At 52.5% G+C, this 26,452-nt stretch overlaps 1 protein-coding gene across 1 annotated transcript in view; it reads right to left on the bottom strand.

The window, feature by feature from the left end:
• The window catches only part of LOC147113251 (gamma-glutamyl hydrolase-like), a 30,585-nt gene extending 19,893 nt beyond the window's left edge, over window positions 1–10,692 (bottom strand). Inside the window, exons 1-3 of the mRNA XM_085996110.1 lie at window positions 10,430–10,692; window positions 3,213–3,351; window positions 1,695–1,726 (exon numbers count right to left, since the gene is read on the bottom strand). Coding sequence (XP_085852236.1) covers window positions 1,695–1,726; window positions 3,213–3,229 — 49 coding nt within the window. The 5' untranslated portion in view covers window positions 3,230–3,351; window positions 10,430–10,692. The remainder of the gene's footprint in view (window positions 1–1,694; window positions 1,727–3,212; window positions 3,352–10,429) is intronic.
• Between the last annotated feature and the right edge of the window lie 15,760 nt (window positions 10,693–26,452).

Here is a 26,452-nt window from a genome sequence, read left to right as displayed (position 1 = left end):
CTCAGGGACGCTGCGTCACCGGCAGAGACCCTGCGGTGGGTCCTGGGAGAGGGGGAAAGAATACGGCTGGAAAAGACATGAATATCCCGTCCAAAGAAAGAACTCGCATTTCTCAAGCACCTTTCACAACCCCAGGGTGTCCCAAAGCGCTTTACCACCAATGAAGTACTGTTTGAAGTGTGGTCACTGTTGTAATGTGGGAAACGTGGCAGCCAATTTGTGCACAGCAAGCTCCCACAAACAGCGTTGTGATAATGACCAGATAATCTGTTTTAGTGATATTGGTTGAGGAATAAATACTGGCCCCAAGACACCGGGGAGAACGCCCCTGCTCTTCTTCACAATAGTGGTACGGGATCTTTTATGTCCACTTGAGAGGGCAGATGTCTCATCTGAAAGACAGCACCACCGACAGTGCAGCACTCCCTCAGTAATGCCCCTCCGACAGTGCAGCACTCCCTCAGTACTGCCCCTCCGACAGTGCAGCACTCCCTCAGTACTGCCCCTCCGACAGTGCAGCACTCCCTCGGTACTGCCCCTCTGACAGTGCGGCGCTCCCTCAGTACTGCCCCTCCGACAGTGCAGCGCTCGCTCGGTACTGCCCCTCCGACAGTGCAGCGCTCCCTCAGTACTGCCCCTCCGACAGTACAGCACTCCCTCAGTACTGCCCCTCCGACAGTGCAGCGCTCCCTCAGTGCTGCCCCTCCGACAGTGCGGCGCTCCCTCAGTGCTGCCCCTCCGACAGTGCGGCGCTCCCTCAGTACTGCCCCTCCGACAGTGCAGCGCTCCCTCAGTACTGCCCCTCCGACAGTGCGGCGCTTCCTCAGTACTGCCCCTCCGACAGTGCGGCGCTTCCTCAGTACTGCCCCTCCGACAGTGCGGCGCTCCCTCAGTGCTGCCCCTCCGACAGTGCGGCGCTCCCTCAGTACTGCCCCCTCACACTCTCTATATCTCTCTTTCTTCCTTCTATTTGTCTTTCCCCCTTGGTCATTCTGTCTCTTTCTCTATCTTTCTATCTGTGTGTGTGTGTCTCCCTCTGACTCAATCCCCACACTCTCTCCCACACACAGTTTCAGTCTCTCTGTCTCTTGCTGTCCATCTTACTCTCTCCGACTATCACCCGTACTCCTCTAATCCTCACTTTCTCTCTCTCTCTCTCTCTCGCTCTCTGCGGCTCTCTGTGATTGGGAGGCCTGAGTATAACTGTTGCCTCTGACCTGTTGGATTATCAGTCTTTCAGATGAGACATCTGCCCTCTGAAGTGGACATAAAAGATCCCGTACCACTATTGCGAAGAAGAGCAGGGGCGTTCTCCCCGGTGTCCTGGGGCCAGTATTTATTCCTCAACCAATATCACTAAAATGGATTATCTGGTCATTATCACATTGCTGTTTGTGGGAGCTTGCTGTGCGCAAATTGGCTGCCGCGTTTCCCACATTACAACAGTGACCACACTTCAAAAGTACTTCATTGGCTGTGAAGCGCTTTGGGACATCCTGAGGTTGTGAAAGGCGCTATAGAAATGCAAGTTCTTTCTTTGGACGGGATATTCATGTCTTTTCCAGCCGTATTCTTTCCCCCTCTCCCAGGACCCACTTGAGAGGGGCATTGATCAACAATCCAAGAGATCACGGGATCGGTTCCGATGAAGAAGGCCCTTTTCAATCCTGTCCTTCCAGAATCCCATCACTCACCAATCACAGGTCTGTCATTCAGAGAGTCGGCCCTGGGGAAATTGAAGAGAAGAGAGTGAGTCGCACGGCAAATCAATCCGACCGTGTCAATCAATCAGTCGCTGAGATTCAGTGATATCGGCACATCTCCTTTGAGTTATTGAAGTGGGTGGAATAATTCCCTGTGTTACACGGACCAGTTTAACCAGCCTGTTCTCAGGAGTCCACACGGAATCTGGGAGTTCTGACGAGTTCCAGAATGTCTGGCACAAACACAATCTGCCACTCCATTTAGTGACCGTTTCCAATCATTGGTCAACATAGTCGTCTTCCATTAAACCCTCGATCACTAGTGTGACCATCCATGAACACCCCTGACCCCACCGCAACCCCTGACCCTATCCCACCCCCTGACCCCATCCCAACCCCTGACCCCATCCCAAACCCTGACCCTATCCCACCCCCTGACCCCACCCCACCCCCTGGCCCCATCCCACCCCCTGGCCCCATCCCACCCCCTGACCTCACCGCAACCCCTGACCCCATCCCAACCCCTGACCCCATTCCACCCCCTGACCCCATACTCTGACCCTGTCCCACCCTACCCCCTGACCCCACCCCACACCCTGACCCCAGCGCAGCCCCTGACCCCGTCCCACCCCCTGACCCCATCCTACCCCCTGACCCCAGCCCACCCGCTCTCTGTTTTTGGGCTGGACGGCAGCACGGTGGCATAGTGGTTAGCACTGTTGCCTCACAGCGCCAGGGACCCGGGTTCGAATCCGGCCTCGGGCGACTGTCTGTGTGGAGTTTCCACATTCTCCCCGTGTTTGCGTGGGTTTCCTCCGGGTGCTCCGGTTTCCTCCCACAGTCCAAAGATGTGCGAGTTAGGTTGATTGGCTATGATAAATTGACCCTTAGTGTTAGGGGGATTAAATACGTGGGGTTACAGGGATAGGGTGGGATATGTGTTGGTGTAGGGGTTACGGGGATCGGGTGGGATATGTGTCGGTGCAGACTCGATGGGCCGAAATGGCCTCTATCTGCACTGTGGGGTTTCTGTGATTCTGTGATTCTGTGATGATCCTGAACTAATCCCAGTGTTGGATCTTTCTGTATCACTGACTCTTGTCTCTGGCTGGTTCAGTACCCGTCACTCGGCTCTGTTTGCTCTGTCCCTCTCTGTGGGGCCCTTGTCTCCCCCTCCACACCGCCCCTCACCAATCGCGCTTCGTATTCACCTCAGGACTGACAGAACGGCAGGTCATGAACCCAACCCCAAAATCTGCTGGTGGTATCTCCGGAGTTTCAGCCCCTGTTCAGCTCCCGCTGTACCTGAGCCCCAGATACACTCCAGCTGTAACCAGGGAAATGTGGGCAGATTGTTTACAGCTTTCCTCGTTCAGCACAGCCTCTCCGCCAGTGCCCTGGGCTGTAACCAGAGACACAAACACTGCGGCTAACACACAGACAACATCCACCGCCCGACATCCCAGCAAAATCCCCCAGAGAAAGCCCCAATTTTAAGCAGAATCTCACTCAGTCAGTTTGTTCATGGCTGTGAGTTTGCAGTTGGTGTTCTCCGTCGCCGGGATCGGGAGTTGAGTGGCTGTCGTCAGCGACGGGAAGCTGGTTATATTGTGGCCCAATGGATGGGAGTTCCTTGTTGTGTCACAGCCTGGGAAACCACAGAGAAAATCTGTTAACTCTTTCCTTCACTTGAGAACAGCCTTGTCGGAATGCTGAGATTAAAGGAAGTTTTTGTTCCGCATTTAAAAGACAAGGAGAAAAAAAAGTTTTGTTATGAAAATGGAGCAAAATATCAGCGGTTAGCTCAGCTCATCGATTCCTCCAAACGGCTGAAAGGGGAGAACCAGCAAGAAATTCAAATTTAAAGCTCGTTAACAACTCTTCATTCATAGAATCATAGAATCTCATAGCACAGAAGGAGGCCATTCAGCCCACCGTTCCTGTGCCGGCTCTTTGAACGAGCTCTCCCATTAGTCCCACTCATAGAAACATAGAAGATAGGAGTAGGAGTAGGCCATTCGGCCCCTTGAGCCTGCTCCGCCATTCAACGAGATCATGGCTGATCATCCAATCTCAGTACCCTGTCCCTGCCTTCTCCCCATATCCCTTGATCCCTTTAGCCTTAAGAAATATATCTAACTCCTTCTTGAATATATTTAATGAATTGGCCTCAACTGCCTTGTGTGGTAGAGAATTCCACAGGTTCACCACTCTCTGGGTGAAGAAATTCCTCCTCATCTCAGTCCTAAATGGCTTACCCCTTATCTTTAGACTGTGACCCCTGGTTCTGAACTCCCCGACCATCGGGAACATCCTTCCTGCATCTAGTCTGTCTAGTCCTGTTAGAATTTTATAAGTTTCAATGAGATCTCCTCTCATTCTTCTAAACTCCAGCGAATACAAGCCTAATCGACCCAATCTCTCCTCATACGTCATTCCTGCCATCCCAGGTATCAGTCTGGTGAATCTTCGCTGCACTCCCTCCATGGCAAGAACATCCTTCCTCAGATAAGGTGACCAAAACTGCACACAATACTCAAGGTGTGGTCTCACCAAGGCCCTGTACAACTGCAGCAAGACATTCTTGCTCCTGTACTCGAATCCTCTCGCTATGAAGGCCAACATACCATTTGCCTTCTTAACCGCCTGCTGCACCTGCATGCTTACCTTCAGCGACTGACCCCTGCTCTTTCCCCAGAGCCCCGCAAATGTTTCCCCTTCAAGTTCTGATTTGAAAGTTACTATTGAATCTGCTTCCACCACCCTTTCAGGCAGTGCATTCCAGATCACAATAACTCGTTACGTAAAAAAAATTCTTCTCATCTCCCCTCTGGTTCTTTTGCAATCTCTGTACAAGTCACGCTGATCTCCACAGGGCATGTTCAGAATGTGTAGTGGGCCTGACGTTTCTGTGGCAGCCCCAGCGCACTATTACCTGTTGTGAGGGTCCCAGCGCACTATTTCCGTGTTGTGTCAGTCCCAGCGCACTATTACCGTGTTGTGTCGGTCCCAGCGCACTATTACCGTGTTGTGAGGGTCCCAGCGCACTATTACCGTGTTGTAAGGGCCCCAGCGCACTATTACCGTGTTGTGAGGGCCCCAGCGCACTATTACCATGTTGTGAGGGTCCCAGCGCACTATTACTGTGTTGTGTCAGTCCCAGTGCACTATTACCGTGTTGTGTCGGCCCCAGTGCACTATTACCGCGTTGTGTCAGCCCCAGCACACTATTACCGTGTTGTGTCAGCCCCAGTGCACTATTACTGTGTTGTGTCAGCCCCAGCGCAGTATTACCATGTTGTGAGGGTCCCAGCGCACTATTACAGTGTTGTGAGGGTCCCAGTGCACTATTACCATGTTGTGTCAGCCCCAGCGCACTATTACTGTGTTGTGTCAGCGCCAGCGCACTATTACTGTGTTGTGTCAGCCCCAGCGCAGTATTACCATGTTGTGAGGGTCCCAGCGCACTATAACTGTGTTGTGTCAGCCCCAGCATACTATTACTGTGTTGTGTCAGCCCCAGCACACTATTACCATGTTGTGAGGGTCCCAGCGCACTATTACCGTGTTGTGAGGGTCCCAGCGCACTATTACCGTGTTGTGTCAGCCCCAGCGCAGTATTACCGTGTTGTGAGGGTCCCAGCGCACTATTACCGTGTTGTGTGGGCCCCAGCACAGTATTACCGTGTTGTGTTGGTCCCAGCGCAGTATTACCGTGTTGTGAGGGTCCCAGCGCACTATTACCATGTTGTGAGGGTCCCAGCGCACTATTACCTGTTGTGAGGGTCCCAGCGCACTATTACCGTGTTGTGTCAGTCCCAGCGCACTATTACCATGTTGTGTCGGTCCCAGCGCACTATTACCGTGTTGTGAGGGTCCCAGCGCACTATTACCGTGCTGTGAGGGTCCCAGCGCACTATTACCGTGTTGTGAGGGTCCCAGCGCACTATTACCGTGTTGTGTTGGTCCCAGCGCACTATTACCATGTTGTGTCGGTCCCAGCGCACTATTACCGTGTTGTGAGGGTCCCAGCGCACTATTACCATGTTGTGTCAGCCTCAGTGCACTATTACCGTGTTGTGTGGGCCCCAGCGCACTATTACCATGTTGTGTCAGCCCCAGCGCACTATTAGCATGTTGTGTCAGCCCCAGCGCACTATTACCTGTTGTGAGGGTCCCAGCGCACTATTACCTGTTGTGAGGGTCCCAGCGCACTATGACCGTGTTGTGTCAGCCCCAATGCACTATTACCGTGTTGTGTCAGCCCCAGCGCAATATTACCGTGTTGTGTGGGCCCCAGCGCATTATTACCGTGTTGTGTCAGTCCCAGTGCACTATTACCATGTTGTGTCGGTCCCAGCACACTATTACCATGTTGTGAGGGTCCCAGCGCTCTATTACCGTGTTGTGTCGGTCCCAGCGCACTATTACCATGTTGTGTCGGTCCCAGTGCACTATTACCATGTTGTGAGGGTCCCAGTGCACTATTACCATGTTGTGTCAGCCCCAGCGCACTATTACCGTGTTGTGAGGGTCCCAGCGCACTATTACCATGTTGTGTCGGTCCCAGCGCACTATTACCGTGTTGTGTCGGTCCCAGCGCACTATTACCGTGTTGTGAGGGTCCCAGCGCACTATTACCATGTTGTGTCAGCCCCAGCGCACTATTACCGTGTTGTGTCAGCCCCAGCGCACTATTACCGTGTTGTGTCGGTCCCAGCGCACTATTACCGTGTTGTGAGGGTCCCAGCGCACTATTACCATGTTGTGTCAGCCCCAGCGCACTATTACCGTGTTGTGTCGGTCCCAGCGCACTATTACCGTGTTGTGTCGGACCCAGCGCACTATTACCGTGTTGTGAGGGTCCCAGCGCACTATTACCATGTTGTGTCAGCCCCAGCGCACTATTACCATGTTGTGTCAGCCCCAGCGCACTATTACCGTGTTGTGAGGGTCCCAGCGCACTATTACCGTGTTCTGTGGGCCCCAGCACACTATTACCTGTTGTGAGGGTCCCAGCGCACTATTACCGTGTTGTGTCAGCCACAATGCACTATTACCGTGTTGTGTCGGCCCCAGCGCACTATTACCGTGTTGTGAGGGTCCCAGCGCACTATTACCGTGTTGTGTCGGCCCCAGCGCACTATTACCGTGTTGTGTCAGCCCCAACACACTATTACCGTGTTGAGTCGGCCCCAGCGCACTATTACTGTGTTGTATCAGCCCCAATGCACTATTACCGCGTTGTGTCGGCCCCAGCGCACTATTACATAAGAACATAAGAAATAGGAGCAGGAGTAGGCCAATCGGCCCCTCGAGCCTGCTCCACCATTCAATAAGATCATGGCTGATCTGACCCTAACCGCCAATCTACTATCACAGAACCATCTCCTGAATCTAACAGAATTAGACACACGAAATAGGAGCAGGATCAGGCTACACGGCCCCTGGGCCCGCTCCGCTACCCACAGGGCCATGACTGATCCGAACCTAGACTCATGTCCAAATTCCTGCCCTCTCCCCGTAACCCTTAATTCCCTTTACTTCTAGGAAACTGTCTATTTCTGTTTTAAATTTATGTAATGATGTAGCTTCTACAGCTTTTTGGGGCAGCATATTCCATGGACCTACCACCCTCTGAGTGAAGTAGCTCCTCCTCATCTCAGTTTTGAAAGAGCAGCCCCTTATTCTAAGACTATGCCCCCTAGTTCTAGTTTCACCCATCATCGGGAACATTCTCCCCGCATCCACCCGATCCAACCCCTTCACAATCTTATATGTTTCAATAAGATCGCCTCTCATTCTTCTGAATTCCAATGAGTAGAGTCCCAATCTACTCAACCTCTCCTCATATGTCCATCCCCTCATCCCCGGGATTAACCGAGTGAACCTTCTTTGTACTGACTCGAGAGCAAGTATGTCTTTTCTTAAGTATGGACACCAAAACTGTATGCAGTATTCCAGGTGCGGTCTCACCAATACCTTGTACAACTGAAGCAATGCCTCCCTATTTTTATATTCTATCCCCCTAGCAATGAAAGCCAGCGCACTATTACCGTGTTGTGTCAGCCACAATGCACTATTACCGTGTTGTGTCAGCCCCAATGCACTATTACCGTGTTGTGTTGGCCCCAGCACACTATTACCATGTGAGGGCCCCAGCACACTATTACCGTGTGTGGGCCCCAGCTCACTATTACCATGTGTGGGTCCCAGCGCACTATTACTGTGTGTGGGCCCCAGCGCACTATTACCGTGTGTGGGTCCCAGTGTACTATTACCATGTGTAGGTCCCAGCGCACTATTACTGTGTGTCGGCCCCAGCTCATTATTACTGTGTGTGGGTCCCAGTGCACTATTACCGTTGGTGGGTCCCAGCGCACTATTACCATGTGAGGGCCCCAGCGCACTATTACCGTGTGTGGGCCCCAGCTCACTATTACTGTGTGTGGGCCCCAGCTCACTATTACCATGTGTGGGCCCCAGCGCACTATTACCATGTGTGGGTCCCAGCTCACTATTACCGTGTGTGGGTCCCAGCGCACTATTACCGTGTGTCGGCCCCAGCTCATTATTACTGTGTGTGGGCCCCAGCTCACTATTACCGTGTGTGGGCCCCAGCTCACTATTACTGTGTGTGGGCCCCAGCTCACTATTACCGTGTGTGGGTCCCAGCGCACTATTACCGTGTGTGGGCCCCAGCTCACTATTACTGTGTGTGGGCCCCAGCGCACTATTACCATGTGTGGGTCCCAGCTCACTATTACCATGTGTGGGTCCCAGCGCACTATTACTGTGTGTGGGCCCCAGCGCACTATTACCGTGTGTGGGCCCCAGCTCACTATTACCATGTGTGGGCCCCGGCGCACTATTACCGTGTGTGGGTCCCAGTGCACTATTACCGTGTGTGGGTCCCAGCGCACTATTACCGTGTGTGGGCCCTAGCTCACTATTACCGTGTGTGGGCCCCAGCTCACTATTACCGTGTTGTGCCGGCCCCAGGTCACTATTACCGTGTGTGGGTCCCAGCGCACTATTACCGTGTGTCGTCCCCAGCTCATTATTACTGTGTGTGGGCCCCAGCTCACTATTACCGTGTGTGGGCCCCAGCTCACTATTACTGTGTGTGGGCCCCAGCTCACTATTACCGTGTGTGGGTCCCAGCGGACTATTACCGTGTGTGGGTCCCAGCGCACTATTACCGTGTGTGGGCCCTAGCTCACTATTACTGTGTGTGGGCCCCAGCTCACTATTACTGTGTGTGGGCCCCAGCTCACTATTACCGTGTGTGGGTCCCAGCGCACTATTACCATGTGTGGGTCCCAGCGCACTATTACCGTGTGTGGGCCCTAGCTCACTATTACCATGTGTGGGCCCCAGCTCACTATTACCATGTTGTGCCGGCCCCAGCTCACTATTACCGTGTGTGGGTCCCAGCGCACTATTACCGTGTGTCGGCCCCAGCTCATTATTACTGTGTGTGGGCCCCAGCTCACTATTACCGTGTGTGGGCCCCAGCTCACTATTACTGTGTGTGGGCCCCAGCTCACTATTACCATGTGTGGGTCCCAGCGCACTATTACCATGTGTGGGCCCCAGCTCACTATTACTATGTGTGGGCCCCAGCTCACTATTACCGTGTGTGGGTCCCAGTGCACTATTACCATGTGTGGGTCCCAGCGCACTATTACCGTGTGTGGGCCCTAGCTCACTATTACCATGTGTGGGCCCCAGCGCACTATTACCGTGTGTGGGCCCTAGCTCACTATTACCATGTGTGGGCCCCAGCTCACTATTACCATGTTGTGCCGGCCCCAGCTCACTATTACCGTGTGTGGGTCCCAGCGCACTATTACCGTGTGTCGGCCCCAGCTCATTATTACTGTGTGTGGGCCCCAGCTCACTATTACCGTGTGTGGGCCCCAGCTCACTATTACTGTGTGTGGGCCCCAGCTCACTATTACCATGTGTGGGTCCCAGCGCACTATTACCATGTGTGGGCCCCAGCTCACTATTACTATGTGTGGGCCCCAGCTCACTATTACTATGTGTGGGCCCCAGCTCACTATTACCGTGTGTGGGTCCCAGTGCACTATTACCATGTGTGGGTCCCAGCGCACTATTACCATGTGTGGGTCCCAGCGCACTATTACCGTGTGTGGGTCCCAGCGCACTATTACCATGTGTGGGTCCCAGCGCACTATTACCGTGTGTGGGCCCTAGCTCACTATTACCATGTGTGGGCCCCAGCTCACTATTACCATGTTGTGCCGGCCCCAGCTCACTATTACCGTGTGTGGGTCCCAGCGCACTATTACCGTGTGTCGGCCCCAGCTCATTATTACTGTGTGTGGGCCCCAGCTCACTATTACCGTGTGTGGGCCCCAGCTCACTATTACTGTGTGTGGGCCCCAGCTCACTATTACCATGTGTGGGTCCCAGCGCACTATTACCATGTGTGGGCCCCAGCTCACTATTACTATGTGTGGGCCCCAGCTCACTATTACCGTGTGTGGGTCCCAGTGCACTATTACCATGTGTGGGTCCCAGCGCACTATTACCGTGTGTGGGCCCTAGCTCACTATTACCGTGTGTGGGCCCCAGCTCACTATTACCATGTTGTGCCGGCCCCAGCTCACTATTACCGTGTGTGGGTCCCAGCGCACTATTACCGTGTGTCGGCCCCAGCTCATTATTACCGTGTGTGGGCCCCAGCTCACTATTACCGTGTTGTATCGGCCCAGTCTGGTTGATGGCTCAGCTGTTCCTGTGAGTCATTTGCTGATTCAGTTCATTCACGTTTCTGGAAATAACATTGGTGTCCTATTTCTGTCTCTCTTCACCATGTGAAAATAGCTCAGCCTTGATCCCATCGTGACAGCGTCCACACTGAATAGAGGAAGGAGGCACTAGGTTTAGACACACACAAAGACAAGGAATGAATGTACGACTCACTGGCATGAGTCTGCAGAGACTCCCCGGCCATATATCCTTCCTGAGGTGTGGAGCCCAGAACTGAACGCAGTGTCCAGGTGGGGTCGGAGCAGGGCTCTGAGCTGCCAAGCTTCACTTCCTCACTTTTGTATTCCAGCCCCTCGAGGTAAAGACCAACATTCCATCAGCCTTTGTCATTACATGTTGTACCCATGCACTGGCTGTTACTGATTTGTGTACATGAACACCCAAATCTCTTCACAGCTCCGGGTCTCTTGCCAATAAGAAAATATTCCGATTTGTCCCTCTTGGACCTAAAGTGGATGACTTCACACTGCCCACATTGAACTCCATTTACCACAGCTTTGCCCACTCACCGAATCTGTTTCTGTCCCTTTGTAACTTCCTGATCTCATTTACACAACTTACTGTGGCTCGTAGTTGAGTGTCACCTGAAAACTTGAACATACAACTCTCTATACCTTCCTCCATGTCACTAATACATGTGGTGAAAAGCTGAGGCCCCAGGACAGATCCCTGGGGAACACCACTAGTCACATCCATCCAGCCAATCAGATTACATTCCCTTTATCCCGAATCTGTTACCCACCCATGTCACAAGGTTACCTCCAATTCCGTGCGCTCTCAGTTTTCCTAATAATAGCTTCTGCGGAACCTTTTCCAACTCCTTTTAGAAGTTCATAGAGATAATATTCTCAGAAGGAGAAATTAGCCTCCTTTGCGCTTCCTGTTAGCGCCTCCAGGGGGAGTTAACGGGGTGCAACCGGGCGCGGCGACCGGGCGCAGCGAGAGTACCAACGCCTGCGAACTTCCCCTGCAGGTTAGCGGCGGCGGTAAACTCTAGCGCCACGGTCATCTGCGCCCCAGAGATCGTGACATCATCCGGTGCGCAGTGCCCGGTACCGACCCAGATGCGAACTTGGCTTCTGCCCCCTGCAGCATCGCCGGGCTTCGACACCGAGAGCTGCAGGAGGCACGGACACTGCGAGGGCCGCTTGGGGAGTCATAGTTAAAGGGATTGCTGGTGAGGTAGGCAGAAAATGTTTCATCAGGAATCTGTGCTTTTTTCTATTTTTCAGGTGCTGCGCTTGATCAGCCCTGCAATAGTATCAGTAACGGTGGCCATTAAACTACCGGATTGTCGTAAAAACCCATCTCGCTCACTAATGTCCTTTAGGGAAGGAAATCTGCCGTCCTTACCTGGTCTGGCCTATATGTGACTCCAGACCCACAGCAATGTGGTTGACTCTTAACTGCCCCTGAAATGGCCGAGCGAGTCCCTCAGTTGTAACAAACCGCTACGAAAAACAATAATAAGAATGAAACCGGACGGACCACCCGACACCGGCTACGGACACGGCAACGGCACACCCAGCCCAGTCAACCCTGCAAAGTCCTCCTCACCAACATCTGGGGACCTGTGTCAAAATTGGGAGAGCTGTCCCACAGACTAGTCGAGCAATAGCCTGACATAGTCATACTCACAGAATCTTACCTTTCAGCCAATGTCCCAAACTCCTCCATCACCATCCCTGGGTATGTCCTGTTCCAACGGCAGGACAGACCCACCAGGGGTGGCGGCACAGTGGTACACAGTCAGGAAGGAGTGACTCTGGGAGTCCTCAACATTGACTCCGGACCCGATGAAGTCTCATGGCTTCGGGTCAAGCATGGGCAAGGAAACCCCCTGCTGATTACCACCTACTGCCCTCCCTCAGCTGGTGAGTCAGTACTCCGCCATGTTGAACACCACTTGGAAGAAGCACTGAGAGTAGCAAGGAGCGCAGAATGTACTCTGGGTGGGGGACTTCAATGTCCATCACCAACAGTGGCTCGGTAGCACCACTATTGACCGAGCTGGCCGAATCCTGAAGGACATAGGCTGCCAGTCTGGGCCTGCGACAGGTGGTGAGAGAACCAACATGAGGGAAAAACCAACTTGACCTCATCCTCACCAATCTACCTGTCACAGATGCATCTGTCCATGACAGTATTGGTAACAGTCATTGTGGAGACGAAGTCCCATCTTCACACTGAGGACACCTTCCATCGTGTTGTGTGGCACTACCACCGTGCTAAATGGGATAGATTCAGAACAGATCTAACAGCTCAAAACTGGGCATCCATGAGGCACTGTGGGCCATCAGCAGCAGCAGAATTGTATTCCACCACAATCTGTAACCTCATGGCCCGGCATATCCCTCACTCTACCATTACCATCAAGCCAGGGGAACAACCCTGGTTCAATGAGGAGTGTAGAAGAGCATGCCAGGAGCAGCACCAGGCGTACCTAAAAATGAGGTGCCAACCTGGGGAAGCTGCAACACAGGACTATATGAATGCTAAAAAGTGGAAGCAGCATGCTATAGACAGAGCTAAGCGATCCCACAATCAACGGATCAGATCAAAGCTCTTCAGTCCTGCCACATCCAGTCGTGAATGGTGGGGGACCATTAAACAACTAACGGGAGGAGGAGGCTCCATGAATATCCCCATCCTCAATGATGGTGGAGCCCAGCACGTGAGTGCAAAAGACAAGGCTGAAGCCTTTGCAACCATCTTCAGCCAGAAGTGCCGAGTGGATGATCCATATTGACCTACTCCTGAGGTCCCCACCATCACAGAAGCCAATCTTCAGCCAATTCGATTCACTCCACGTGAAATCAAGAAACGGCTGAGCGCACTGGATACAGCAAAGGCTGTGGGCCCCGACAACATTCCGTCTGTCGTGCTGAAGACTTGTGCTCCAGAACTAGCCGTGCCTCTAGCCAAGCTGTTCCAGGACAGCTACAACACTGGCATCTATCTGACAATGTGGAAAACTGCCCAGGTATGGCCTGTCCACAAAAAGCAGGACAAATCCAATCCGACCAATTACTGCCCCATCAGTCTACTCTCAATCATCAGCAAAGTGGTGGAAGGTGTTGTCGACAGTGCTCACCAATGCTCAGTTTGGGTTCCGCCAGGACCACTCGGCTCCAGACCTCATTACAGCCTTGGTCCAAACATGGACAAAGGAGCTGAATTCCAGAGGTGAGGTGAGAGTGACTGCCCTTGACACCACCCCTTGTGGTGGTTGGAGGTCAATCATCTCAGCCCCAGGACATTGCTGCAGGAGTTCCTCAGGGCAGTGTCCTAGACCCAACCATCTTCAGCTGCTTCATCAATGACCTTCCCTTCATCATAAGGTCAGAAGTGGGGATGTTCGCTGATGATTGCAGTGTTCAGTGCCATTCGCAACTCCTCAGATAATGAAGCAGTCCATGCCTGCATTCAGCAAGACCTGGACGACATTCAGGCTTGGGCTGATAAGTGGCAGGTAACATTCGCGCCACACAAGTGCCAGGCAATGACTATCTCCAACAAGCAAGCATCTAAACATCACCTCTTGACATTCAATGGCATTACCATCGCCAAATCCCCCACCATCAACATCCTCGGGGTCATCATTGACCAGAAACTTAACTGGACCAGCCACATAAATACTGTGACAACAAGAGCAGGTCAGAGGCTGGGTATTCTGCGGTGAGTGTTTAACCTCCTGACTCCCCAAAGCCTTTCCACCATCTACAAGGCACAAGTAAGGAGTGTGATGGAATACTCTCCACTTGCCTGGATGAGTGCAGCTCCAACAACACTCAAGAAGCTCGACACCATCCAGGACAAAGCAGCCCGCTTGATCGGCACCCCATCCACCACCTTAAACATTCACTCCCTCCACCACCGGCGCACCATGGCTGCAGTGTGTACCATCTACAAGATGCACTGCAGCAACTCGCCAAGGCTTCTTCGGCAGCACCTCCCAAACCCGCGACCTCTTCCACCTAGAAGGACAAGGGCAGCAGGCGCATGGGAACACCACCACCTCCAAGTTCCCCTCCAAGTCACACACCATCCTGACTTGGAAGTATATTGGCCGATCCTTCATTGTCGCTGGGTCAAAATCCTGGAACTCCCTCCCTAACAGCATTGTGGGAGTACCTTCACCACACGGACTGCAGCGGGTCAAGAAGGTGGCTCACCACCACCTCAAGGGCAACTAGGGATGGGCAATAAATGCCGGCCTTGCCAGCGACGCCCACATCCCAGGAACAAATTTTAAAAACTGCTCAGTCACTCTGTCCCTGATGATCGATCCCAGTAACTTCCCCACACCTAGAATTATAGAATCATAGAAATTTACAGCACAGAAGGAGGCCATTCGGCCCATCGTGTCCGTGCCGGCCGACAAAGAGCAATCCGGCCTAATCCCACTTTCCAGCTCTTGGTCCGTAGCCCTGTAGATTGCGGCACTTCAAGTGCATATCCAAGCACTTTTTAAATGTGATGAGGGTCTCTGCCTTTCAGGCAGTGAGTTCCAGACCTCCACCACCCTCTGGGTGAGAAAGGTTCTCAACTCCCCTCTAAACCTCCGACCAATTACTTTAAATCTCTGCCCCTGGTTATTGACCCTTCTGCTAAGGGTCCTTCCTATCCACTCTATCGAGGCCCCTCATAATTTTATACACCTCAATTAAATCTCCCCTCAGTCTCCTCTGTTCCAAATAAAACAACCCCAGCCTATCCACTCTTTCCACACAGTTAAAATTCCCCCAGCCCAGGCAACGTCCTGGTAAATCTCCTCTGCACCCTCTCTAGTGCAAATCACATCCTTCCTGTAATGTGGTGATCTGACGTTAAACTGACAGGTCTGTAGTTTCCTGGCTTCTTTCTCCTTCCATTCTTAAATAATTGAGTGACTTTGGCAATTTTCCAATCCTAGGGCACAGTTCCTGAATCCAGGGAGCTTTGGAAGATTATGGCGAACACATTTGCAATTTCCCCATCTGTTTCCTGTAATACTTTCGGGTGGTCCTGGAGATTTGTTTATCTTAATTCCCATTAGTTTCTCAATTACTATTTCTTTAAACTTATATTAAATTTACTAAATTGGGTGTGTTTAAAGAACTAGACACTGAATCCGAGAAGAGGCAGGAATAGATTTCTTGGGGTGAAATCTCATCACTGCGCGGGCAATAATCGGGAGTGAATCGTCCGCTCTTTGCAGAACTGCACGGTCTTCATTCTATTGAAAAATAAGGAATGAAAATTGGAGGGATTCTACAATCTGCTCCCCCAGATTATTGTGCAGGTGGTGGAGGGAAATGAGTCCCTATCAAACTGCTCCGGGATCCTGAAAGGGGTTTCTCACCGCTGTTAATCACACTTTGGAAGTTTCCATGTTTGCTCTGAGTCTCAGGACCCGTTGTGATGGGCCGAATGGCCTCCTTCTGTGCTGTAAGATTCGATGATCCTATAAAAAAGAGGCCATTCGGCCCATCGTGCCTGTGCCGGCTCTTTGTTAGGGCTCTCCAATTAGTCCCGTTCCCCCTGCTCTTTCCCCACAGCCCTGCACATTTTTCCCTTTCAAGTATTTATCCCATTCCTTTTCGAAAGTTACTATTGAATCTGCTTCCATCGCCCTTTCAGGCAGCGCATTACAGATTCTAAAAACTGAATTTAAATTCTCAAACTACCATAGTGGGATTTGAAGTCACATTCTCTGGATTATTGGTGCAGTCACAGAACCAGTACACCCCCCGTACCCGGAGAGCTCGCGGGCAGGGGCTGCTGTTGAAGTAAACTCGGCGAGTTGCTGCAGTGCCCCCTGTGGACCGTACACAGTACAGCCACGGCCTGCCAGTGAGCCAGGGGCCGATACTGAGTCCAGTGGTGGGGGCGTCTCCCCTGGACGGTGTCGCGCATCTCGAGTGTTGTTGCAGCTGCTCCCACCCAGGCAAGTGGTGAATATTCCAGCACACTGCTGACTCTAAGTGAAAATCAATTGGGCAGGAGGGAGCAGCGAGGGAGGGAGCAGCGAGGGAGGGAGCAGCGAGGGAGGGAGCAGCGAGGGAGCAGCGAGGGAGGGAGCAGCGAGGGAGGGAGCAGCGAGGGAGGGAGCAGCGAGGGAGGGAGCAGGGATGGAGGGATCAGGGATGGAGAGACCAATGAGGGAGAGACCAATGAGGGAGGGACCAGTGACGGAGGGACCAGGGACGGAGGGACCAGCGAGGGAGCGAGCAGCGAGGGAGGGAGCAGCGAGGGAGGGAGCAGCGAGGGAGGGAGCAGCAAAGGAGGGACCAGGGATGGAGGGAGCAGCGAGGGAGGGAGCAGAGATGGAGGGAGCAGGGATGGAGGGAGCAGCGAGGGAGGGAGCAGGGATGGAGGGATCAGGGATGGAGAGACCAGCGAGGGAGAGACCAATGAGGGAGGGACCAGCGACGGAGGGACCAGGGATGGAGGGACCAGTGAGGGAGGGAGCAGCGAGGGAGAGACCAGCGAGGGAGGGAGCAGGGAGGGAGGGAGCAGCGAGGGAGAGACCAGGGATGGAGGGAGCAGGGAGGGAGCAGCGAGGGAGGGACCAGTGAGGGAAGGACCAGGGATGGAGGGAGCAGGGATGGAGGGACCAGCGAGGGAGGGAGCAGGGATAGAAGGACCAGGGATGCAGGGCTCAAGGATGGAAATTCCAGAGGAGAATCCTGGCCTCCATGAAACATCCTCCAGTCGGAATGCCGTGGCCCGGGTTCTTTGGGTTTCCCTGCACAGGCAGTGAGCTGTGATGCTGGACCTGAGTGTAGGGTTAAAAAGCACAACAGTCAAGTCTCTCTGCGGAATGAGTCACTGTTTTACCAGAGTTGTGTATTTTTCCACAGGCCTGGTTATAGAGAATCACATTCTTGGCAAGTGTCACAGAGTCTGGTAAATTCCAGCTGAAACCTGGCTCAGCACTGATGCAGCTCCGGGCCCAGTTCCTCTGGTCAATGACTCAGAATTATCAGTGAAACCGACACCAGCTCGCCCTGCGGCCGGGAGCCAGTGAGTGTTGCTGAGTATCGCTGGGATTCTCGATCTCACTGCCTTACCCAACACCTCAGGACCTTCCCCGCTCTCAGCTGATTTTTACTCGTCCTTGCAAATCATTTGTTTCCTGCTGATTACCGACACATTTTTATAGGATAGAGAATTTCCTCCCTGTACCTCCGTCCCCGCTCCCTCAATCCCTGGATTTAGAGGTGATCTAATCGAGGTGTTTAAGATGGTTAAAGGAGTTGATCGGGTCGAGAGAGAGAAACTACTTCCTCTCAACCGTGGCTAACAAGGGAATTTAGGGATAGCATAAGATCCAAGGAGAGGACATATTATTTGGCCAGAAAAAGCAGCAAACCTGAGGATTGGGAGCAGTTTAGGATTCAGCAAAGGATGACTAAGGGATTAATTAAGAGGGGGAAAATAGAGTATCAGAGTAAGCTTACAGGAAAAATAAAAACTGACTGTAAAAGCTTCTATGGATATGTGAAGAGAAAAAGATTGGTGAAGTCAAGCGTAGGTCCCTTGCAGTCAGAATCAGGGGAATTTATAATGGGGAACAAAGAAATGGCAGACCAATTAAATACATACTTTGGTTCTGTCTTCACAAAGGAGGACACAAATAACCTCCCAGAGATGTCGGGGAACACAGGGTCTAATGAGAGGGAGGAAAGAAATCAGTATTTGTAGGGAAATGGTGTTAGGGAAATTGACGGGATTGAAGGCTGATAAATCCCCAGGGCCTGATAATCTACACCCTAGGGTACTCAAGGAAGTGGCCCTAAAAATAGTAGATGCATTGCTGGTCATCTTCCAAAATTCGATAGACTCTGGAACAGTTCCCATGGATTGGAGGGTAGCTAATGTAACCCCACTATTCAAAAAAGGTGGTAGAGAGAAAACGGGGAATTATAGACCGGTAAGCCTGACATCGGTAGTGGGGAAAATGCTAGAGTCCGTTATAAAAGATGTAATAGCAGAGCACTTGGAAAACAGTGACAGGATCGGACAAAGTCAACATGGATTTACAAAAGGTAAATCGTGCTTGACTAATCTACTGGAATTTTTTCAGGATGTAACTGGTAGAATAGATAAGGGAGAACCAGTGGATGTGGTGTATTTGGACTTTCAGAAGGCTTTCGATAAGGTCCCGCATAAGAGATTAGTGTGTAACTTTAAGGCACATAGGATTGGGGGCAAGGTACTGACTTGGATAGAGAACTGGTTGGCAGGCAGGAAGCAAAGAGTTGGAATAAACGGCTCTTTTTCCGAGTGGTAGGCAGTGACTAGTGGGGTACCGCAGGGATCGGTCCTAGGACCCCAGCTATTCACAATATATATAAATGATCTAGACGAGGGGACTAGATTTAATATCTCCAAGTTTGCAGACGACACAAAGCTGGGTGGGCGTGTGTGCTGTGAGGAGGATGCCGAGAAACTCCAGGATGATTTGGACAGGTTGGGTGATTGGGCAGAAGCATGGCAGATGCAATATAACGTGGATAAACGCGAGGTTATCCACATTGGTGTCAAAAACAGGAAAGCAGATTATTATCTGAACGGCAATAGATTGGGAGAAGGGGAAGTGCAACGAGACCTGGGTGTCCTTGTGCACCAGTCGCTGAAGGCAAGCATGCAGGTGCAGCAGGCGGTTAAGAAGGCAAATGGTATGTTGGCCTTCGTAGCGAGAGGGTTCGAGTACAGGAACAAGGATGTCTTGCTGCAGTTGTACAGGGCCTTGGTGAGACCATACCTTGAGTATTGTGTGCAGTTTTGGTCGCCTTATCTGAGGAAGGATGATCTTGCCATGGAGGGAGTGCAGCGAAGATTCACCAGACTGATACCTGGGATGGCAGGAATGACGTATGAGGAGAGATTGGGTCGATTGGGCTTATGCTTGCTGGAGTTTAGAAGAATGAGAGGGGATCTCATTGAAACTTATAAAATTCTAACAGGACTAGACAGACTAGATGCAGGAAGGATGTTCCCTATGGCGGGGGAGTCCAGAACCAGGGGTTACAGTCTAAAGAAAAGGGGTAAGCCATTTAGGACTGAGATGAGGAGGAATTTCTTCACCCAGAGAGTGGTGAACCTGTGGAATTCTCTACCACAGAAGGCAGTGGAGGCCAATTCATTAAATATATTCAAGAAGGAGTTAGATATATTTCTTAAGGCTAAAGGAATCAAGGGATATGGGGAGAAGGCAGGGACAGGGTACTGAATTTGGATGATCAGCCATGATCTCATTGAATGGCAGAGCAGGCTCGAGGGGCTGAATGGCCTCTTCCTGTTCCTGTGTAACAGACTCAAGGGGCTGAATGACCTCCTCCTGTTCCTGGGTAACAGGCTCGCGGGGCTGAATGGCCTCCTCCTGTTCCTGTGTAACAGACTCGAGGTGCTGAATGGCCTCCTCCTGTTCCAGTGTAACAGTCTCGCAGGGCTGAATGGCATCCTCCTGTTCCTGTGTAACAAGCTAGAGGGGTGAATGGCCTCCTGCTGTTCCTGTGTAACAAGCTAGAGGGGCTGAATGGCCTCCTCCTGTTCCTGTGTAACAGACTCGAGGGGCTGAATGACCTCCTCCTGTTCCTGTGTAACAGACTCGAGGGGCTGAATGACCTCCTCCTGTTCCTGTGTAACAGACTCGAGGGGCTGAATGGCCTCCTCCTGTTCCTGTGTAACAGGCTCGAGGGGCTGAATGGCCTCCTCCTGTTCCTGTGTAACTGGCTCGAGGGGCTGAATGGCCTCCTCCTGTTCCTGTGTAACAAGCTAGAGGGGTGAATGGCCTCCTCCTGTTCCTGTGTAACAGGCTCGAGGGGCTGAATGGCCTCCTCCTGTTCCTGTGTAACAGGCTCGAGGGGCTGAATGGCCTCCTCCTGTTCCTGTGTAACAGACTCGAGGGGCTGAATGACCTCCTCCTGTTCCTGTGTAACAGGCTCGAGGGGCTGAATGGCCTCCTCCTGTTCCTGTGTAACAGGCTCGAGGGGCTGAATGGCCTCCTCCTGTTCCTGTGTAACAGGCTCGAGGGGCTGAATGGCCTCCTCCTGTTCCTGTGTAACAGTCTCCAGGGGCTGAATGGCCTCCTCCTGCTCCTGTGTAACAGCCTTGAGGGGCTGAATGGCCTCCTCCTGTTCCTGTGTAACAGGCTCGAAGGGCTGAATGGGCCTCCTCCTGCTCCTGTGTAACAGGCTCAAGGGGCTGAATGGCCTCCTCCTGTTCCTGTGTAACAGGTTCGAGGGACTGAATGGCCTCCTCCTGTTCCTGTGCAACAGGCTCGAGGGGCTGAATGTGCCTCCTCCTGTTCCTGTGTAACAGGCTTGAGGGGCTGAATGGCCTCCTCCTGTTCCTGTGTAACAGGCTCGAGGGGCTGAATGGCCTCCTCCTGTGTAAGCTGTGAGGAGAACACAATGGGCTAGATTTTGTCAATGGGGATGTGATGGAGGCAGGACTCCCACTTTTTGGGTTGTAGTCCCGCCTCCATCGATTTGTGGCCAACCCACGCGATTTTCCCTTGATTGACCTTGTTAAGCCTGCCCAGCAGGCTCGGCAGGCCAATTAAGGGACACTCGGTTACAGGTGACATCAGGGATTGACATTTCATCTGTCAAGAGCTTTTGACAGATGAAATATCAGCATTTGACAGCTCTGTGAAGCTGTCAAACACTGACAATCTGACTTCTAACTTGAGTCCTTCTCCACAGACTCAGTTAGAAATCTCTCCAGAACAGAAAGCTGAATGCTGCAACTCTGCAACTTTTGACAGCTCGCGGCCATTCTGCTTTCTGTGCCGGTCAGCTGAGGGACTCCGGAGCCCTGAAGGAAGGAAGGCTGTAAAGGTAAGTAAAGGTAAGTAAAACTTCTTTAAACACTTTACACACACCAAACACACTTACCTCTTCACTCATGCACCCGTCACTCACCTGAACACCGGACATCTCGAACCCTCCAAACCCTTCAGCCCGACGGTCCACCTCGCTAACTTGGCGTGGTTTGGAGCCGTCGGGAATCCCACACTTCAGGAATAAAAATAGGGATTAGGCTAAAAACTGCCTGTTAACAGGCAGTTAATTGGCACTAATCCCCTACCCGCCTCGGGGAGGCGGCTCCCAGCACAGGTCGGGTATCCGCCTCCTGGGAAACGTGCATGGAGGCGGGTTGGGGGTGGGAAGGATTCGTGCCCCCCGATTCTGCAATTTTCCCCCCACTCCCACCTCCAAACCCGCCTCCACGGGGCTTGGAAATTTGAGCCCAATGAGTCTGCAAAGGGATATAGATAGACTGAGTGAGTGGGCAGTAAGGTGGCAGATGGAGAATAATGTAGGGAAATGTAAGGTTATTCACTTTGGTAGGAAGAATAGAAAAACAGAATATTTTTTAAATGGTGAGAAACTTTCAAATGTTGGTGTTCAGAGAGATTTGGGTGTCCTCGTGCAAGAAACACAGAAAGCGAGCATGCAGGTACAGCAAGCAATAAGGAAGGCAAATGGCATGTTGGCCTTTATTGCAAGGGGGTTGGAGTATAAGAGTAAGGAAGTCTTGCTCCAATTGTACAGGGCCTTGGTGAGACCACACCTGGAGTACTGGGCACAGTTTTGGTCTCCTTATCTAAGGAAGGATACTTGCCTTGGAGGCGGTGCAACGAAGGTTCACTAGATTGATTCCTGGGATGAGGGAGCTGTCCTATGAGGAGAGATTGTGTAGAATGGGCCGATACTCTCTGGAGTTTAGACATACAGGATTCTGAGGGGGATTGACAGGGTAGATGCTGAGAGGTTGTTTCCCCCTGGCTGGAGAGTCTAGAACTAGGGGGCACAGTCTCAGGGTAAGGGGTCGGCCATTTAGGACAGAGATGAGGAGGAATTTCTTCACTCAGAGGGCGGTGAATCTTTGGAATTCTCTGCCCCAGAGGGCTGTGGAGGCTGAGTCTTTGAGTATATTCAAGGCTGAGATCGACAGATTTTTGGACTCTCGGGGAATCAAGGAATATGGGGATCGGGCGGGAAAGTGGAGTTGAGGTTGAAGATCAGCCATGATCTTATTGAATGGTGGAGCAGGCTCGAGGGGCCGAATGGCCGACTCCTGTTCCTGTGTAACAGACTCGAGGGGCCGGGTGGCCTCCTCCTGTTTCTATATTCCTATATCATATAGCTGCAGCTGCCCTTCTGCTGGCCTAGCCGAGATCAGCTTACTCAGCACAGACCGGGGATCCAACCAGGAACCTGGGCTGAATGACTCACTGATAAACAGATTGAGCTCATTCGGGAGATCCCAGAACAGAACTTATAATTGCCGAGTCTCTGCATGCACATCAGACAATGTCCCAGAGGCAACGGCATTGATTTTTATCTCAGTCCCTGCTGGTGTGGGTCTCAGTCCCTGCTGGTGTGCATCTCAGTCTCAGCTAGTGTGTCTCAGTCCCTGCTGGTGTGGGTCTCAGTCCCTGCTGGTGTGCAGCTCAGTCTCTGCTAGTGGGTCTCAGTCCCTGCTGGTGTAGGTGTCAGTCCCTGCTGGTGTAGGTGTCAGTCCCTGCTGGTGCGTGCCTCAGTCCCTGCTGGTGTAGGTGTCAGTCCCTGCTGGTGTAGGTGTCAGTCCCTGCTGGTGCGTGCCTCAGTCCCTGCTGGTGTAGGTGTCAGTCCCTGCTGGTGTAGGTGTCAGTCCCTGCTGGTGCGTGCCTCAGTCCCTGCTGGTGCGTGCCTCAGTCCCTGCTGGTGTGCTTCAGTCCCTGCTGGTGCATGCCTCAGTCCCTGCTGGTGCGTGCTTCAGTACCTGCTGGTGCATGCCTCAGTCCCTGCTGGTGCATGCTTCAGTCCCTGCTGGAGCGTGCCTCGGTCCCTGCTGGTGCGTGCTTCAGTCCCTGCTGGTGCGTGCCTCAGTACCTGCTGGAGCGTGCCTCAGTCCCTGCGACATTCAGTTTCCCCCAGCGTCCTGTATCTGTGCGTTATAAGGAATATGCAATGAAATCGTGCCCCGGCGGTATAAATACAACAGTCAATTTAATTCAGGAACCAGTTACGGCTTTAAACAGCGAAAATTAATCAGCTGCTGGGTGAGAAACAGTAGATTTAACATAGGCAGACAGAGGAGGCAGGAGGAATAGCATTCCTTCAAAGTGTACCTGTGTTACTGGACTAATAAGCCAAGGAATGGGAGCTCAAATCCCACCAGGGCAGTCTGAGAATTGGAATTCATTTTTTTTAAATCTGGCAATAAAAAGCGGGTCTCAGTAAAAGTGAGGGTGAAACTCTCGAATTGGGATTGATCCCACTGGTGTCACTGCACAAACTGACTGCAACATAAATAGGAAGAGGACAGAAGCAGCTGTGCAACCCCCACAAGACTACATCGGCTCAACAAGAACTGATCAGAAATAGTGACAATGAAACAGGAAGGGGTTGTGTGCATTCGTGCTAAGTGACACGGAAAGCGGTTCACTGAATAGCTTTTTATAGAACAAGAACTGATAGTCATCGAAACCAGCAGTGTGTTAGCAAGAGAATAGGAGCAGTGTGGAGCCATCAATATTGTCCCAGACACTGTATCGCACAATTACACAGCACTCCCGTTAAAGGCGCTCCCTCAGTACTGTCCCTCAGACAGTGTGGCATTCCCACAGTACTACCCCTCCGACAGTGCAGCGCTCCCTCAGTACTGATCCTCCGACAGTGCGGCGCTCCCTCAGTACTGCCCCTCCGACAGTGCAGCGCTCCCTCAGTACTGCCCCTCCGACAGTGCGGCACTCCCTCAGTACTGCCCCTCCGACACTGCGGCACTCCCTGATACGCTTATCAATTACTTCATAAAAGGTGATGAGTCGAAGAAGAGATGATGAGTCGAAAGAAGAGATGAATAAGGCTTTTATTAGCTAAGAAGAGACCATGCTTCTTCGTGAGTGACTGAACAAGTCTGAACGAAACCCACACAGTGGTGGGTGGAGTCAGCTGAGGCATGCCTCCATACACAGCGCCACCCAGAGGTGGCAATATACAATACAGTGGTTTACCACATTCACCCCTTGTTTAATGTGAAGTCCGGCGGGGTGAAGGGTACTACAAGTTAAGTCTATCAGGAGGCCTTGTCTGACGTCCTGATCGTCGTGGTGGCGGCGGTGGTGTTGCAGCATCCGACGTCGGGTCTGGTGTCTGGGTGGTTGGCGAAGATTCCTGGGGCTTTGGCATGCCGTCTGCAGGGGTTGGGTTGGGAGGGGTGGTGGGGGATAACAGTGGTAAGGGGGATAACGGTGGTAAGGGGGATAACGGTGGTAATTCAGGGGTACCCGAGGGTGCGAGATCTCGTATGGAGACCGTGTCCTCCCGCCCGTCTGGGTATGTCACCCAGGCATACTGGGGGTTGGCGTGTAGGAGGTGCACCCGCTCGACCAGGGGGTCCGTTTTATGCGTCCTCACGTGCCTCCGCAGTAGGACGGGCCCAGGAGAAGTCAACCATGCCGGTAGCGAGGTTCCCGATGTAGACTTCCGGGGGAAAACGAACATTTTCTCATGAGGGGTCGCATTAGTGGCAGTACAAAGCAGTGACCGAATGGAGTGAAGCGCTGCAGGGAGGACCTCCTGCCAGCGGGAGGTCGGAAGGCCCTTAGATTTTAGTGCTAAGAGGACTGCCTTCCAAACCGTCGCGTTCTCCCTTTCCACCTGGCCGTTCCCCCGGGGGTTGTAACTGGTGGTCCTGCTCGTGGCGATACCTCTTGTTAGCAGGTACTGCCGAAGTTCGTCGCTCATGAACGATGAGCCCCTGTCGCTATGTATATAGCTGGGGAACCCGAACAGAGCGAAGATGTCATTCAGACACTTGATGACCGTGGTACTGGTCATGTCTGGGCAAGGGATGGCAAAGGGGAAACGGGAGTACTCATCAACTATGTTGAGGAAGTACACATTGCGGTCAGCGGAGGGGAGGGGCCCTTTAAAATCGACGCTCAGGCGTTCGAAGGGGCGGGTGGCCTTGATCAGGCTTGCTCTGTCCGGCCTATAGAAGTGCGGTTTGCACTCGGCGCAGATTTGGCAGCTCTTGGTCATGGTCCTGACCTCCTCGATGGAGTAGGGCAGGTTACGGGATTTGATAAAATGGAAAAACCTGGTGACCCCCGGGTGGCAGAGGTCATTGTGGAGGGACTGCAGCCTATCACTCTGCGCGTTGGCGCATGTACCACGTGATAGGGCATCTGGGGGCTCATTGAGTTTCCCTGGCCGATACAAGATATCATAATTGTAGGTGGAGAGTTCGATTCTCCACCTCAAGATCTTGTCGTTCTTGATTTTACCCCTCTGCTTATTATTAAACATAAAAGCTACTGAACGCTGGTCAGTGAGCAGGGTAAATCGTTTCCCGGCCAGGTAATGCCTCCAGTGACGCACCGCTTCTACAATAGCCTGGGCCTCCTTTTCGACGGAGGAGTGTCTCGTCTCGGGGCCCTGGAGGGTCCTTGAGAAAAAGGCCACGGGTCTGCCCGCCTGGTTAAGGGTCGCGGCTAGGGCGAAGTCGGAGGCATCGCTCTCCACTTGGAAGGGGATGGACTCATCCACCGCGTGCATTGCGGCCTTCGCGATATCGTTCTTGATAAGAGTGAAGGCTGCACACGCCTCTGGTGTCAGGGGGAAGGAGGTGGCTTTGATGAGGGGCCTGGCTTTGTCTGCATAGAGGGGCACCCACTGGGCGTAGTAGGAGAAAAACCCCAGGCATCTCTTCAGTGCTTTTTGGCAGTGGGGAAGGGGTAGCTCCATTAGGGGGCGCATTCTGTCGGGGTCGGGCCCGATGACTCCGTTCTCCACCACGCAGCCGAGGATGGCCAGGCGCTTGGTGTGAAACATACATTTTTCCTTATTGTACGTTAGGTTCAGCCGTTGGGCCGTACGGAGGAAATTTGCTAGATTAACGTCGTGGTCCTGCTGGTCGTGGCCGCAGATGGTGACGTTATCCAAATAGGGGAAGGTTGCCCG

This window comes from Somniosus microcephalus, chromosome 8, assembly GCF_052327205.1.
Source record: "Somniosus microcephalus isolate GS21.2 chromosome 8, FLI_Smic_1.0, whole genome shotgun sequence".
Classification (NCBI taxonomy): domain Eukaryota; kingdom Metazoa; phylum Chordata; class Chondrichthyes; order Squaliformes; family Somniosidae; genus Somniosus; species Somniosus microcephalus.
Note: the sequence above shows the minus strand (reverse complement) of the source record. Positions and strands in the feature narration are given on the sequence as shown.